This window comes from Neolamprologus multifasciatus, chromosome 11 (genome assembly GCF_963576455.1).
Source record: "Neolamprologus multifasciatus chromosome 11, fNeoMul1.2, whole genome shotgun sequence".
NCBI classification, from domain to species: domain Eukaryota; kingdom Metazoa; phylum Chordata; class Actinopteri; order Cichliformes; family Cichlidae; genus Neolamprologus; species Neolamprologus multifasciatus.
In genome coordinates this window covers 25,064,398-25,079,889 of record NC_140449.1, presented here as the reverse complement: position 1 = coordinate 25,079,889, position 15,492 = coordinate 25,064,398, and the positions used below count along the sequence as shown (strand labels likewise).

The 15,492-nt window shown below is 40.0% G+C and overlaps 2 protein-coding genes and 1 non-coding gene across 4 annotated transcripts; 2 read left to right on the top strand and 1 right to left on the bottom strand.

The window, feature by feature from the left end:
- Positions 1 to 12: 12 nt before the first annotated feature.
- themis2 (thymocyte selection associated family member 2) lies at positions 13 to 6,268 on the bottom strand. The gene is made up of 6 exons (XM_085178787.1): positions 6,106 to 6,268; positions 5,640 to 5,780; positions 5,138 to 5,563; positions 3,435 to 4,633; positions 3,060 to 3,174; positions 13 to 1,516 (listed from the first exon to the last, which is right to left on the bottom strand). The coding sequence occupies exons 1-6, from the start codon at positions 6,206 to 6,208 to the stop codon at positions 1,407 to 1,409; spliced, it is 2,094 nt and encodes a 697-aa protein (XP_085034913.1). The 5' UTR covers positions 6,209 to 6,268; the 3' UTR covers positions 13 to 1,406.
- A 1,166-nt stretch (positions 6,269 to 7,434) lies between these two features.
- On the top strand, positions 7,435 to 14,096 carry ppp1r8b (protein phosphatase 1, regulatory subunit 8b). Of its 2 annotated transcripts, none has more exons than XM_085177085.1 (7): positions 7,435 to 7,544; positions 8,030 to 8,090; positions 8,386 to 8,539; positions 9,812 to 10,029; positions 11,306 to 11,450; positions 11,740 to 11,804; positions 12,042 to 14,096. In XM_085177085.1, the coding sequence occupies exons 1-7, from the start codon at positions 7,492 to 7,494 to the stop codon at positions 12,393 to 12,395; spliced, it is 1,050 nt and encodes a 349-aa protein (XP_085033211.1). In that variant the 5' UTR covers positions 7,435 to 7,491; the 3' UTR covers positions 12,396 to 14,096. The 2 variants fall into 2 exon arrangements, with proteins under 2 accessions (XP_085033211.1, XP_085033212.1); XM_085177086.1 differs by lacking the exon at positions 7,435 to 7,544 and adding an exon at positions 7,564 to 7,885.
- LOC146508594 (small Cajal body-specific RNA 1) lies at positions 8,187 to 8,317 on the top strand. The gene has a single exon (XR_014877057.1).
- Positions 14,097 to 15,492: the final 1,396 nt, after the last annotated feature.

The window sequence follows — 15,492 nt, the reverse complement described above, 5'->3', positions numbered from 1 at the left end:
TTTTTTTTTTTTTTTTTTTTTTTTTCATTTTAGAAAAACTAACATGCATAATTCACATTTGCTTTCACACATCTAGCTGTAAAACCACAAGCTGACTTTAACACTTATCTTAGAGTTTCACACACATTTTTATAGATAATATAAGGTCAAAGTTTTACAAAGTTGGAATAAACCACATAGGTCCAGTTTCATATAGAAATCATACTTTATGATAATGTCTAATAGAAAATTGAAATCAACCACACATTTACATGCAGTGGAAATAATCTTTCAAAGAAAAATGGCACAAAATGGATTGTCCATCGGTTAACAAAGATGCAAAACATACTTTCATTTCCAGTGAAAATGTTTCTACTCCTCCCTGGAGTTAATTTGCAAAATAAAAAAAAAGGCAAATACATTTCTGTTCACAGATAAATAGTTTGATGTGGTTAGAGGGACGGCTTCTGCTACCGGTGCTGCAGCGTTACAATGTTGCGGTTTAGACAAATGCCTTCCATCAATGAGTGGGGTGAGCTATTTCTCTTTAGAGTTTGCATCTATGCAGTAGGAGTTTGACATACACATATGTTGTATACTTGTGCAACAGAATACAATCCATTGAAGCCAGTTTGAAGCTTATTAATATGCATTTTTGAGAGAAGTTATTCATTTAACACTGGTAATTTTAAAGGCTGTAATTTATGGTGTCATGTTCGACTGCATATTATCCTATAGTTTGTTGCTGTAACTATGCACAAGAAGGCATTATATACAGTAACTAGCTACTTAGTACCTCACAATATAAATACGGACCTGTACACGAAGCTGAAAGACATAGCCTCAATTACTACATGGTTAAATCAACAATTTCTAAACAAGTTTGTGTACAACAAAAAGTGTTTGAACTACAAGAGTGGTATGTGTTCAAAGTTTGAATACACGATTACTGAAAACAGTGAAGTATAGTTCTGGGTATAAAGTTATGAGGTCAAAAGAAATTTTGCTGACCACGTGAGAAAACATGTGAAAACACCACCAAGTTTGTATTTATTCTGGGCTAAGCTGTTACTGAATGATGTCATGCCAACCAGCCCTGCACAGCACTTGTAGGATGGGGGGAGGGGTGGGGGTAAAATTATATATTATAGTTTTATATCCTTCAAAATATGTCATGGATCATCGGAGAAACTTTGCTTGTATACTCTCAGGAATATGTTGAATAATTTAAAGTTATGTCAAGCTATATATTAAATTCATCCATCCTTATAGTTGGTAAAAAAAAAACAACACAAAAATAAAAAAAACAATTCAGACCTTTTTTTCAGTGAGTGGACTCACAATCTGCAATACCTTCGCCAACAGTTCAGTTCTCATTGGTCAAGCAGGATTTTTCTCTGTTGCAGAAGATGTAGAAGATATTTCCTTTAGTAGTACATAACATTTTCTTGTGCTTTCTTCATCATAACGGCCAAAGTGTCATCCACAGTTTCATAGTCATGGTCACTGTCCCCACTTTCATCCTCAGGCACACTCCCTGGTGGAAAAATTATTGTTTTAATACTATATTTCACAATATTCTTATATTCATCCTAACTGTCATTTATCAAATGTGCCGCACACTGAATGTCTTCCTTTCAGAAAACATGCGATTTATGCACCACCAAACATTTATGCACCACCCATCACATACACCACCTATCACAGGTTTTCACTTCACTTTCTGATGCAGCCAATCGAAATGACTAAACACATTTCACTTCTATAGGAAGATTGTCTCCTGAGATACTATTGGGCGATGGGTTGAATCTTATACAGGAACACACTTGGAATTAAGGCGTCATTGTGGATTTTGTTAAGTGTCGAAGAGTAATAGTAAGTAAATAAAAGCATGAATATATTAGAAATGATGAAGTCTCCCAAAACCATAGACTTTCTCAATCTGCACATGCTGTTTACGGTCTGTGGTTATTGTGTAAGTTTGCGTCTATGGTTAATGGACGATAAACGTGGTGTGATAAACACAGCTAAATTCTTATTATTTGCATTTAATGCAACCTAATGCATTATTAATACATTAGGTAATTTGTATATTTACATATCATATGCACATACTTTTAATTAAATATACTTATGTATGTGTTTTTTACATATAAATGACACATTACTGAGACAATAAGACATTGATATGTTTTTCATTACTATTCAGTTCATGTTCACTGTTTGGTTTTGTGTATTTTTAGACTACATGGATACAAGTACTGGGTCACCTGCACATTACAGCTACAGGAGCTGCTCAGCCATGAAAACCCATGCCTTGAAGCTCCACGCACACAGTTTTTGTGCTGATGTTAATGCCAAAGGAGGTTTGGAACGCTGCAGTTACTGACGTTACAGATGTTTGGCAACTTTTACGCACTGTGCACCTCGGCACTTGGCAACCCCGCTCTGTAACTTCACGGTCTGCTACTTCATGGCTGAGTTGTAGTGGTCCTAAGATGTTTCCACTTTTCAACTATATGTTACAGCGGATGGTGGACTATCTATCTATTGATGCGAGCTCTTTGGAACAAACCATTCTTTATCAGATGTTTGCAAAGGCAGACTGCATGGCAAGATGCTTGATTTTATACAGCTGCTGAAATGGGACTAAAACCCTCTGAATTCAAAGATGAAAAATGTATTGCCCAGTACTTTTGTGTATATAGTGCAGGTGAAGCTGATTTTTTAACCCTTCTTCACATTAATTTACTTTAAGTTTAGTTCTGTGCGTTATGGCAGAAAAAATGTTACTCTACTATGTGCTTTTAGTGGTCTTGATGACTCTGTGAATTCTCTGTGGCTCTGTGAACAGTCACGCTCACATTTGTTTTAGAGATGTAGAGGGAAGCCAAAGTCTGCCAGTATTCTCAACTTTTGGGGTCTTTATATAAACCCTATATAAACTCTTTCCCATGGTGAAAATGTCTCAAATTTAGAGGTTGTCCTGCAAACACTGCTTTAATATAAACATAGAATGCTTATTAGTCCATGGCTGCAAAAAAATCTCTCTTAAAACATTATATCAGACAGAGCCCCACCTGTTTTAGCAGACTCCTTCATTTGTACATAAGTGTTTGGCAGAGCCTTGCCTATGGTTTGGTCAGCCGCTGAGAACTTTCGGGGCACAAGTGGTGGAGGCTCATCTTCATTAGCCTGCACAAAAGAGGAAACTTCTGTTTTATTACATGCATGGCTTATTTACCACAGGAAAAAAGTGGAAGCACCAATTTGTTATTTTTGCTTAGTTCATTTCCTGAAAGTCACATTATGAGAATCTGTATATTAGTTTCACTGTAGTGGGGTTTCAAGAGAAAACTGACGTGACAAGAAAATCTAGACAACCTAAGCTGAGCTGTAGCCTTTATAATAATAGCTTTCGAAAATGTTACACAAGCATGAAAAGAGTCACTCACAGGAGGTGGTGGAGCGGGGGGCCTCTTTTTGTTATTCAAAGTCAAGTCGCTGAACTGTTTGGTTGGGACGCTTTTGTCTCCTTGATGTTTGGATTTGTTTGCCTTCTTTGATTTCTTTGTTTTTTTGGGAGGTGCCGAAAATGACATGTTTCGCTTTGGTGGTCGAGGTGGCGGCTCCGCGTCCGAGTTACCAAATTTGCGAAACTCATAAAAGAATGTGTCTGCAACTTCGGTAACTCTTTCCACTTGACACTTGGGGGGTTGATCTTTGGGCCATGGGAGGGGGTCTGTAGTAAAATAGACAGACATTGAGAGCCACTGCGTTGGGATCTCGAAACAGTACTCTGGCTTGTGTACAAAGCTTGCCTGAATGGTGGGTTCCAACATAGCTGCCTCTATTCTGAGACATGAAAACCCATAGAGGGGATCCATCTCGAGTTCTGTATCACGGCCCACCACTTTAACATCCAGAGGCAAGTTAAACTCCTTCCCCAAGTCACTGAGTTTGTACTTCCTGTTGTCACTGAGTACTTCCACAAAGTGACCCTCCATGTAAAGAGGCATAATAATCTCCTCCTTTTCATCCTCCCTTTTCACCTTATCCTCATCATCATCATCCTCATCGTCCGACTCTTGAAGGCGATAACACAAAAGAGCCTCTACCGACTGCTTCTGTCCTGCTTTGCCTTCACAGGGTAAAACCATCCTATCGCAGCGCACAACCTCAAGCTGTTCCCCCACACTGAGGGCAGGGAGTCCCTCCTCTTCCACTTCCTCACAGTTTCTTGTTACGCTGACCTTCAGACCTGGCGCGTGGATTGAAGCAACGTACAGCTCGTATACTGAATTAAACTCTCTTGGCCGTCTCCGGAAACGTCCACCATATTGCTGAGACACCAGGAAGTACTGCGGTGTTTTCCTGCTTTTCAAAGTGGATAATAAAATCATGGGCGAGGTTCCTTTTTTGTGAAAAATCAGATGCTCATTCTTGCGAAGCTCCGGTAGCCAGCTGCACTTGAACAGGGAGCGCGTCTCTGGGTCTTCGATGATCTCCACCACTCCAGGGAATGATTTATTCGGCTCAGAGTGGACTTCACTCAGAGAAAGGGGTGCAATAAAATGCACATCTTTACACAGCTTGGTGACATCGACCACATCCACTTCTAAGCTGGATGGAAACTTCACCACATTCTTCCTCACTGTAGACAAAAGACAGGAAGGCAGTCAAGCATATTAGGTATATTTAACTTTGGTATGAGTGCAGCACAGGTGAACTATGCTTTTTTTTGTTCTGAATTTAAATTCTTGAGGTTACAAATATAAGCAATCATATAATCATAAGCAATCATAACAGTGCATCATATAGATTAATTGCTTTTAATGATATGCTGATGTTTTTCAAGGTGGCATTAACTTTAACTGTTTTATAGCATGGTATGTACTATATGTCATACTATCATTGGCTTCAAGTGTAAAATTTTAATATGCACAAATATTGTTTATGTAGTGCATAAATGTGCACAGATGTAGAGGAACGAATAAAATGTCATGAACCAAGTATTTTCAATTAAGGTGGAAGTTAAAGTGGAAGTTTGAAACTTTGCATTAACATAACACATGGTGGGGTTCACACACAAATAACAAATCCTGATCAACATTATGTTAAATAGTAGTTAAATAGTTAAAAAGTAGGTTATTCTTACAGTTCATGACGGCCTGGACATGGTATACTGGACTGAGCATAAGAAGCCGATCACACTTGGTAGCATTGACAAAGCGAAACCTTCGGCTACGCAGAGACGACGAGGACATGATCTCCCGCAGGGTAAAGCGCTCCTCACTCTCACACTCGTAGAACTCCCCTCGGAAAGAAACAGGGATGCACACTTCAGCTGAGGCTTCTTGTTGTCCTCGAATAAGGCAGCGGACTTGATCCTCTTGATCCTTGTGTTTCTCAACAGAGAGCACAGTCAAAGCTGTCCCAGCTCCCAGTGCTAGATTGCCAATGGTCATCTTGGAGTGGCTGGAGAAAGTGAAGGGAAGAGAGGAGTCGAGGCCTACTGGCCTCATGCTGACCATCTCCTCTACCGTACTGTACGGCATCTCCTCTGGCACGACCCTGAACAAGCCTGAGAAGAAAAGAAAAGTCATTGTAGTTCTACAAAATAGATTTAACCATTCTTACAAGAATTTCTCTAGACCAACCTGTGTGGCTGATAGGCAGCTCAAATGTTTCATTGTTTGCTACGTCTTGACAGGAAACTGATAGGAGCTCAATTTTAGTGACCTTTATTAGATCCCCAGTGGAAAAACACACTTCACTCCCAGAAATTTCATATATAGAACCTGAAATTGAAGGAACAAAAATGATTTAGATTTCTTAACCAGCACATGAACGCATACACTCTAAAGGGAATTGTTTCCAGTTGTGAGCCATGAGCAATACAACAAATGCCCACTGTTCTTTTTATATATAATAACTTCTAATTTCGGGTTAAAAATGTACAAAATGTAAAAGGAATGTACACTAGATTGTAACTTTAAATTTATGAAAGACAGACACAACACAGAGAAGCGCACAGCAATGAAGTAATCTATAATCTCGTAAGTGCTGTCCTTCTGTACACACCATCTCACTGAGGAAAAGTAATAATAATAATAAAAAAACTACCTTGGAAATATACTCCAGAGCAAACTTGCAAAATTTTTGGCAGACAGTTATCGTCCAATGACGCGATGAATTCCTGAAGTGGCAAAGCAGTGGCGCCTGCCATCACTGCTGCCTCTGTGCGTGTGCAACCAAAAATGAAGGCAGGCAGCAAATGACAAGCGCAGCACAAAACGGGGGTGCTTTCTCAGTTAAAAACCACAAAAGTGAATGAGGAAGTTACAGGATCTCTTTGCACAACTTGTGCATTCACATACGGGGACAAAGCAATCTGGCAAAGCCTCATTGCTGTGAAGATGGTGAATAAGTATCCAAAAGGATGTTTTATTAAATTTTGGGGGATTACAGCATAAAGCCTGCTATGAAAAATAAGATAAAACATCCACACTCTAACTTTGAGCTTTTTATATGTCTTAATTTTTTGGGTCTGTGTGGGTGTGTGTGTGTAAGAGTGAAAGAGAGAGAGGGAGAGAAAGGGGGAGAGGACGACAGACTTTAAAAGGAGCAAATCGCAATTGCAATTTTGCAGTGTGAACGTGATATATTTCTTTTTTTTTTGTTTGATAGTCAGGGTGCTCTACTTAACGGTGTGGCCAAAATCAGTGTGAACACATTGCACAAGGTTTAAATAAATACATGCACTATGATAACCTTTAAAAATGCAAAAGAGCAACTCTCAGAGCACAGATGTGAGGACACACTGATAGCTTTTCTTCACTAATATTTCAGGCTCTTTGTGATATTCGTTTTAGCCATGTGTCATCTTTCTCTCTCAGCACTTCCTGCTCTTAGTGCTTTTCTAAGCCTATGACACTTCTATCTGCAGCAAGGAGAGGCTAGATATCCTCCCACCTTGACATATCAAGGAAGGCAGGCAGTGGTTTTTAGCGTTTGACTCAACTCACAGTTTCCAAGAACCACACAAAGCTCTAAAGATCAGTGCTTGACACAGAGTCCGCCCACACCAGCTATTAGTACCGTTGCCCCAAATAGATACCCCGAGAGACCCACAGTCCTAGCTTCATTCAAACCACCAGCTGCTCACGAAACAAAGTATCAGTTATTTTATCTGATTTGACCTTTTAGCAGTGTTAACTTAGAAATTTGGGGAATAGGGACCCCTGCTGGTTATTGTGGTAACTCAAAGTTGGTGTTAGTTTAATCCCCCCCCCCCCCCCCCCCCCCCCCCCCCCCCATGGGTTTGAACATTCTTAGAAAATTCACGTGTTATTTTGTATTACCATTTATTTTAAGTAAAAGTCGGAGTAAATGAGAAAACGTAGTCTAATATTTTATTCAATGTTTGGCAGTACTACAGGACTACATTTCCCAGTAATCCGAAGTGACGTTTACCCAGCATGCATCTCTGCTTTGAGAAGCTGAGGCAAGATGGCGACTAAAATAAGCAAAGACAGTCCCCCTCCTTTTGATTGTCCATCATGGTGAGAAAATGCACGTGCTAAAGTTGTAGCCGTTAGCTTGTTATGTGATATCAGGTGCAAATGAGCAGATTAGCATTCACTTAATTATCAATGTAACTTTCTACAGAGGAGAATAGCTGGTTTTTACAGTAGCTAATGTTAGCATCTGAGCAGGCTAACGCTGGTGTGTATCTACAAATGGCGTTGCCTCTTTTTTTCTTATTAAGACCCATCGTTTATGTGCAGTTTTAATTCTGATCATGAAAAGAGGAAATAAATCACATGTATACGCAGGATATAATTTAATAAGTTTGCCTGTATGTAAAAGTATCAATCTTGAACACGTTTCTATGAGTGCAGAGGTGAGTGACTCGTTTCTATGAACAAATCCTCAACTGCAGCAAGGGGAGACAATGGAGTATAGCCATTTATTTAGAATAATGATCCACTGTCCACGTATAACATTAACTTAGACAGTTTTAATGTTTAAAAATGTTTTCTCTTAGGGCAGGCAAACCGCCCCCTGGGCTCCACCTGGACGTGATGAAGGGGGACAAACTGATAGAGGTAACTGGAAGTTTGGAGATGTTACACTAGACCAACAATTTATAGTATTGCATACTTGTGAACTGCAAGAATAATGTTGGTAGTAGGGTTAATTGAATGCACCAGATACGAGCCTGACAGTCTGCTTTGGCTGCGGGGCTTCAAACGGTGCGACAGTAGAATCAGCCCTGAGTTTTAAGCTTTTCAGTGGAAGCAACACTGTGGAGTTATGGCTCAGAGGCACAGAAATGTTATTCAGGCTTCTTCACTGGCTTGTTTTCAAAGCCAAGTCACTAACTCTTGTCTCTCCTTCTAGAAACTGATCATAGATGAAAAGAAGTACTACCTATTTGGGAGGAACCCCGACTGGTGCGACTTCACCATTGACCATCAGTCGTGCTCTCGTGTTCACGCTGCACTAGTCTATCACAAACACCTGAAAAGGGTCTTCCTCATAGACCTCAACAGCAGTAAGACATGATCTTCAGTCATACTTGTACACTCTATGTCACTGTCTGAAAAAGCTAAGGGCTAAAAAGGACTAAAATTAATCTATTACGTGCAGCCAGTAGTGCTCATAATTGCTCAAATAATTTGTTGAACAATAGACTGCTGGATAGACAAAAAGAATCCACAACAATATTCTAATTGTTTTGATAATCAGTTAGTTTTTAAAGCAATAATGCTAAGCATCAGGGTCAGATTGTAATTGGAAACCTTATTGTTTATTTAAGGTCCTGTTTTTGTAATAAATGTGTAATTCGGACTATATAAACAGACAGGAGACTGCAAGGTGGTGGTGAGGTGGTAGCTAAGCTGCACTGGATGGTAGTCTGTAGGATGACTTTGGAAATCTAGAAGAAGAGCAGAGTGATGGCAGAGCCAAAGATTCCATGGTGGAAGTTTATGGAGGAAGAATGCTGGCGTGGAATTTAGGGAGGAGTTGAGGAGACAGGCTCTGGGTCTTAGGGAAAATTTACCAGATGACTGGGAAAATACAGCTGAAGTGCTCAGGCAAAGCTGCTTGGTGCATCGTCTGGACAGAGCAAAGAGGACAAGGAGACTTTGTCATGGAATAACACAGTACAAGAAAGTATTCAAATATTCAGTAGTCAGGGAGATGAAGGAATTAGACAGGATTACTGGTTGGCTAGGAATACAGCACACTGGGGAGCGAGTGAGATGTAGGTAAGGCTGGAGACTAAGGATGGAGCAGATGACATATCGGTTGGCTAGGCAGCGAAAGGGAAAGAGTGGGTGGTGGCTGCTAAGGGGAGCACTCAAAAGAAGTAGTTGTCTTGTGTAGCAGTTATGCATTCTCTCTTTCTCGTTAACCAGCTGCAAAAAATAAATAGAAACATGATATGCCAGCTGGCAACTGAGTTTTGGCAAGAAAGTGGCACGCATTGGACCTTTTTAAAAATATTAGCAAAAACGTATTAATGAAAATGATGTTATAGATGATAAAATTAAGAATGGACTAAAAATCACATTTATAAGAATAACTGGATATAAGGAAAAAATTGCAGTTTGATCACACCAGACATTATGCGCTTAAACGTGTTAATGCAGAGGTCATTGTTATATTAGTATTTAAAATTGCTGGGTTAGGCAAGTCAGAAAAGTTACCAAATATTGACAAAATGTATTGTTTGACTACCTTGAATTGTTGTTGCTTCATTATTACATCAGGCTTAGCTACACACATCAGTCCTAAAACTGTGCTTGATGTCATCATTTAGCACACGGTACTTTCCTTGGACACATTCGGCTGGAGGCCCACAAGCCTCAGCAGGTTCCCATAGACTCTACAATATCTTTTGGGGCCTCAACACGGACTTACACCATCAGAGAGAAACCTCAAACCCAAGGCAGTGCTGGCACAGGGGACAGCAAGACAGGAGATGATGAGGAGCTGAAAGGACTGCTCGGGCTTCCAGAAGAAGAGACTGAACTGGAGGTACAGTTAGTTTATATTCTGAAAAATGAACTGCACGGGAAAGGAGTATCATGGCTGATGTGAATACCTCTCAGGTCCACAGTATGTATTTTGGTGCACTAAAAAACACTAAATTAGGTCTGTTTAAATAGGCTAAGCTCTTTGACATGAATTTGTAACCCCTTCACTCATAATGCAAATGATACTGCGATACTTCTTCTGACTAGAAAACTCCACATGTTACTTTTTATAAGTTAAGCTGGGCTTACACTGTGCGATTTTTGGCCCATTTTGAGCCGATTTTTGAGTCGTGCATCGTGCAGTATACGTGGGAAACGAGAAGCGATTAACACCTCCCGACCAGCTCCTGATCATCAATTGCTTGGTCAGGAGGATTTCAAACCTGTTTGAAATCCTCACGACCGTCGTGAGGGTGTCACCACAGCCGCTCACACTGCGCACGCGCAAACACATAAATTGTTGGTGAAAAACACGGAGTAACACGGCAGTGCAGCCTGTGATCTGGACACAAGCGATGGAGGCACAACTTGTAGAACTTTGGAAAACTCATCTGAGCCTTTTCCATGTGGCCTCACAAAATTATCACGACCACGACACCTGTGAAAATAGTTGGATCTACACTGCTGCTCAATCACAGCTGGCTGATCAATGTTTTTCATTAGCAATTTAGCAAAATTGATGGTGGTGGTGCGTGTCTGTGTGAGTGAAAGACAGAGAGGGAGAGCGAGCGACAGATTTTCTGTTATAACCTTAATTTTATGGGCGCACAGTGTGAGCACTCAGGTCGTATCAGGGCATCGGGCCGTACAGTGTGAGACCCTGCATCGTGACCTACGAACTTCTAACCCCTGCGAGTCAATCGTGCAGTTTGAGCAGAAGCTGAATAACGCGACTGAAAAAATTGCACAGTGTATGCCCAGCTTCAGACTAGCTTTAAAATACACCTTTGATCTTATTTAATAATCAGGAATTCTTTTTTTTTTCAAACTTTATTGAGGTTTGCTTCGTATATACATTTCCCAGCCTTACCACAAACCCTGTGTTGACACCGTTTAACTTTATTTTGTTTATTTTTTTGTAGATGTTTTTTTCATTTATCAGCATCATATGACATGTTTGACATTGGCTTGTGCATATGTTTAATATTCTCCTTGACTTTATAAGATAATACAGTTTTTTTCTATCAAGTTTGTTCCGGTATATCGTGTTGTTATGTTGGGATATTTTGACATTCATGCAGCTATTTTGCTCATATATATTGTTTTTAACCTGACAGAACCTGACAGAGTTCAACACAGCTCACAACAAGCGCATCTCCCTCCTCACCATTGAGGAAGGCAACCTGGAAATCCAGAGGCCCAAGAGGAAACGAAAAAATTCCAGAGTTACCTTCAGTGAAGAAGATTCCATCATAAATCCAGGTACTCAAGTTAGTTACCTAAAAACTAGTGGATTGTTATTTTATTTACAGCATGTACATGAGAAGAAAATGAGCTTTGATGATTAGATTAGTTAAGATTAAGCCAAATAAACTAAATTTGGATACTTTTCATTCCAGGCTAGAAACACATTAATTAATGTGGGTTTGCAGTGAGATGGCTTATGGCTGATATGTCACTGATCAAATATGTTGATTTTGAATTCTAATGAGAAGAAATGCCCCCAGCGCCAATACCAACTGTATACCAACTGTTCTTTAAATCTTTACAGAGGATATAGACCCCTCTGTTGGGCGCTTCAGAAATATGGTGCAGACTGCTGTCATCCCTATAAAGGTGAGTTTTGATGTCAGATACATTTAGCTGACAGGATGGTTAAAGAAATGTAATTTTAAGGTGATAAATGTGCATTTTTTGCAAAAATAAAAAGTTGTCCTGTGTAGCTCACTGGGTGGCCCCAGTATGCCCAGTGTAACACTACCATTTGCAGTGGTCTAGCTGTACGACTTGGAAAGGTAAACATGTATTAAGTGTATGAACTGTGAAGCTGATGCTCTGCTATCCCTGCTGTAGAAACGGAGATCAGAGGGCCAGAACACTTTGGGTTTTGATGACTTGACTTCAAAACGCATGCACGGCTACGGCTTTGGTGGTGGTCTCTATGGGGACTTGCCTCCCACCAGTCATGAGAACCATCCGATAGGAGCTCCAGGAGGTGTTGCCATGCAGGGAGGGCTTCCTCTTCCTTTCCCTAACCCAGCACCAGAGGTAGACCTGGCCCCTGAGGCTCCACAGCCACCTGTCACTCTCAACCCCACACCTGTTACAGCTCCTTACCTACCGGAGACCCACAACGAGCCACGAAAAAAGAAGTATGCCAAAGAAACTTGGCCAGGCAAGAAACCCACCCCTTCACTACTCATCTAACCAGTTTCTCAAAGCTGCTGACTCTCAGGTTACCAGCAGAAACATCAGGGACTGTGACCTGGACAAGATGGAGCCATTCACTTCCATTTTTTTTTTGTTGTTTTCTATTTTGATTTTTTTTTTTTTTCCTTTTAATTTGTCGTGTACTCGTTGTCATTACAAGAAGTCATCACACAAGTTCTGTTTTGGTCTGTCACAAGATGTGTCTACATCTGTTAAACTGGTAGCTGATAAGTAGAAGCTTATTGATTGCAAAGAAAATTAAAATACATTTACAGGACTTCACATCTGAGGCTCAAAGTGGCAGGTATGGTTATCTGAGTGATTCTTTACGAAGATATGGTGGGTCATCGAGTTGTGTTTTGACGAATTTGATGTAAGGTTGTATTTTTTCTACAATTTCAATATTTTTTTCACTTCTTTAGAATGTTGAAAATACTATTAAAGGAAAGCAAAATGTACTTTTCTATCAGATTTTACTGTGATGAGTCAGGGGGGCCAGAGATTGCAGATATGAACTGAATTTCTGTCAAAACACAGGGCTGATTTTTATCATGAAAACATATAATACAAGTGTATTATTGACTGCAAGCTTTTCATTCCATATATTAGACCAGCGTCATATGAACCTAAGTGTCCTGCGTTTTTTCCAACAACCCACTAGGTGGTGGCTTGTGCATTTTCAGTGACACTGGCTACACAGTTACAGAAATCATCGTTATATATGTGACATCACATAAAAGTGGAGCTTCAAGCTTATAAACGTTCACATGTCGCTGATAAGCTATTTGCCCTGTCCAAACAGTATTCTGAACATATTTGTTCTTTGGCTTTTTCAAGTATATTACTTTTAAATGGTTTGTTGCCCACTTTTCCACCGCAGGTGTACTCTCACAGTTTTGTTCTGCTCGGCATTTAAGTGAACTTTTGCTAAGCACTAACAGAATACAGCTGAGTATACACTAGCACAAGAACAAATACCAACTTAAAAGGCAAAATAAAAGATTAGTAAAAAGAGAATTTGGATTTAAACAATTCTAAATGTCACATAGCATGTTAGCATCTCTCACATGAAACAGTACAGTGCAGTTTATACAACGTATTACTGTTTTGAACAAATCCAGCAACGGTTATAAGTTCTCTGTGTCAAACATGTAATCAGCTGGCTGTAACTGGTTAATAAAGACTGTGGCCAAGTTTAAGTCCACCATTAAATTGTGTTATATCTTATATAGTATAGTGGTTTGGATTTTTCTCTTTCAAATGTGGACAGAACAGACGTAGTAGTAATTGAGAGGAGGGGGTAAGTGATTTGTAGCAAAGGTTCCTAGCTGGAATCGCAGATTAAATGCTGTGGTCTCAGCGCATCATGCATTCTGACCACAAGGCAGCCACATAACATTGTTGTTTCTTTTTGATGTGGGCCTGGTCTGACATCGGCCAAAAAGTTAAGTCAAGTCAGCTTGAGGTTATTTCTGCATGAGGCAGCGACAGAAGATGCAATGCATTTTGGGAGTTTTCACAGGAAATTCAAGTGATCAGTTATTAGGATCGTAAATACGCAAAAGGTTGGCAATCTGAGATCAAAAGAAAGAGGATGTCATTTCATTTTTATACAACCTGTACTGGTGACTTTTTGTCCTTGTGGGTGTGTGGATTTTGTAATATGACTGTAAATAAAAGAGTACTTTTGACTCATGAGCCTTTCTGGCCCTTCTTGATACTTTCACCCAGTTGTGCATGAACCTGCACATTGCAGAAGGGGATTATAGTGTGTCTTTGTGACACTTCTGCACACGCTTTAACGACTCTTGTTGTGAAATTGCTCCAGCACCTGGCCTGTCTAACAGCAGAGATAGGCAGTGAAACTGAAGTCGGGACTTAAGTGCAGCGGTCTTGCCCCTGAAGCGAGATGTTAAACCGGGTTTCTGGTTTGCAGAAGCATGTACGCATGCTGTCTAACAAGGCTGCAGGAGACTAAAAAAAGGTGTAAATGAAAACAGAAACCTTTTCACTTGTACTGAATGATAAGTGTGCTCCGCTCGTTGCTAGAACAGGTTAATTCTCTGGCTTCATCATGTTGTCTTATAGGTGCTTGCTTAAAAACTTATCAGATGGTTGTGCCAACTTAACCTTTTAAAGATCTCCTGAAGCTCCCATTTAGTTATTAATTTGCAATTTTCTGACCTGCATTCAGTAATTGATTAAATATGAAACTACTCCCTCCTAACTTTGAAACTGTTGTGGTTTACAGTATCTTTGACTTAAGCAGTCTCTGTTATTGGTTACTGATTACCGACCAGTCATGTCTTTTTGAATGTGTTGGTAATATGCACTACCAGGCAAAAGTTTGGACAACCCTTCTCATTTAATGTTTTTTCTTTATTTTTACAACTTTCTGCATTGTAGATACATACTGAAGACATCAAATATATGAAGCAAGATGTATGTAATTATGTAGCAAGGAAAAAGTTGATAAAAAAAACTCTAAATATGTTTTATATTTTAGAATAGCCTCCCTTTTCTTTGTTAACAGTGCTGCAAATCCTTGGTATTCTCTCAATGAGCTCCATGATGTAGTAACCTGACATGGTTTCACTTTACAGGTGTGATTGGTCAAGGTTCATTTGTGAAATTTCTTGTCTTCTTAATGAGGTTGGGACCATCAATTATGTTGTGCAGAAGAGGAGACTGTGTGAATCAGGCCTTTATGGTCAAATAGCTGCTAAGAAACCACAGCTAAGGAAAAGCAACAAGCAGAAGAGATTTTTGGGGGGCCAAGGGACACAAGGAATGGACATTAAACCAGTCTAAATCTGTACTGTGCCGTGTCTTTGTGCGACACAGAAAAAGTGAACGGATGGTCTCTACATACATGGTTCCCACCTTGAAGCATCGAGGAGGTGTGATGGTGTGCGGGATGCTTTGCTGGTGACACTTTTGGAAATTTATTCAAAATTAAAGGAACACTGAACCAGCATAGCTAACACAGCATCCTGCAGCGACATGCCATCCTGTTCTAGTTTAGCTGGACCATCATTTATTTTTCTACAGGACCATGACCCCAAACACACCTCCAGGATGTGTGAGGGCTATT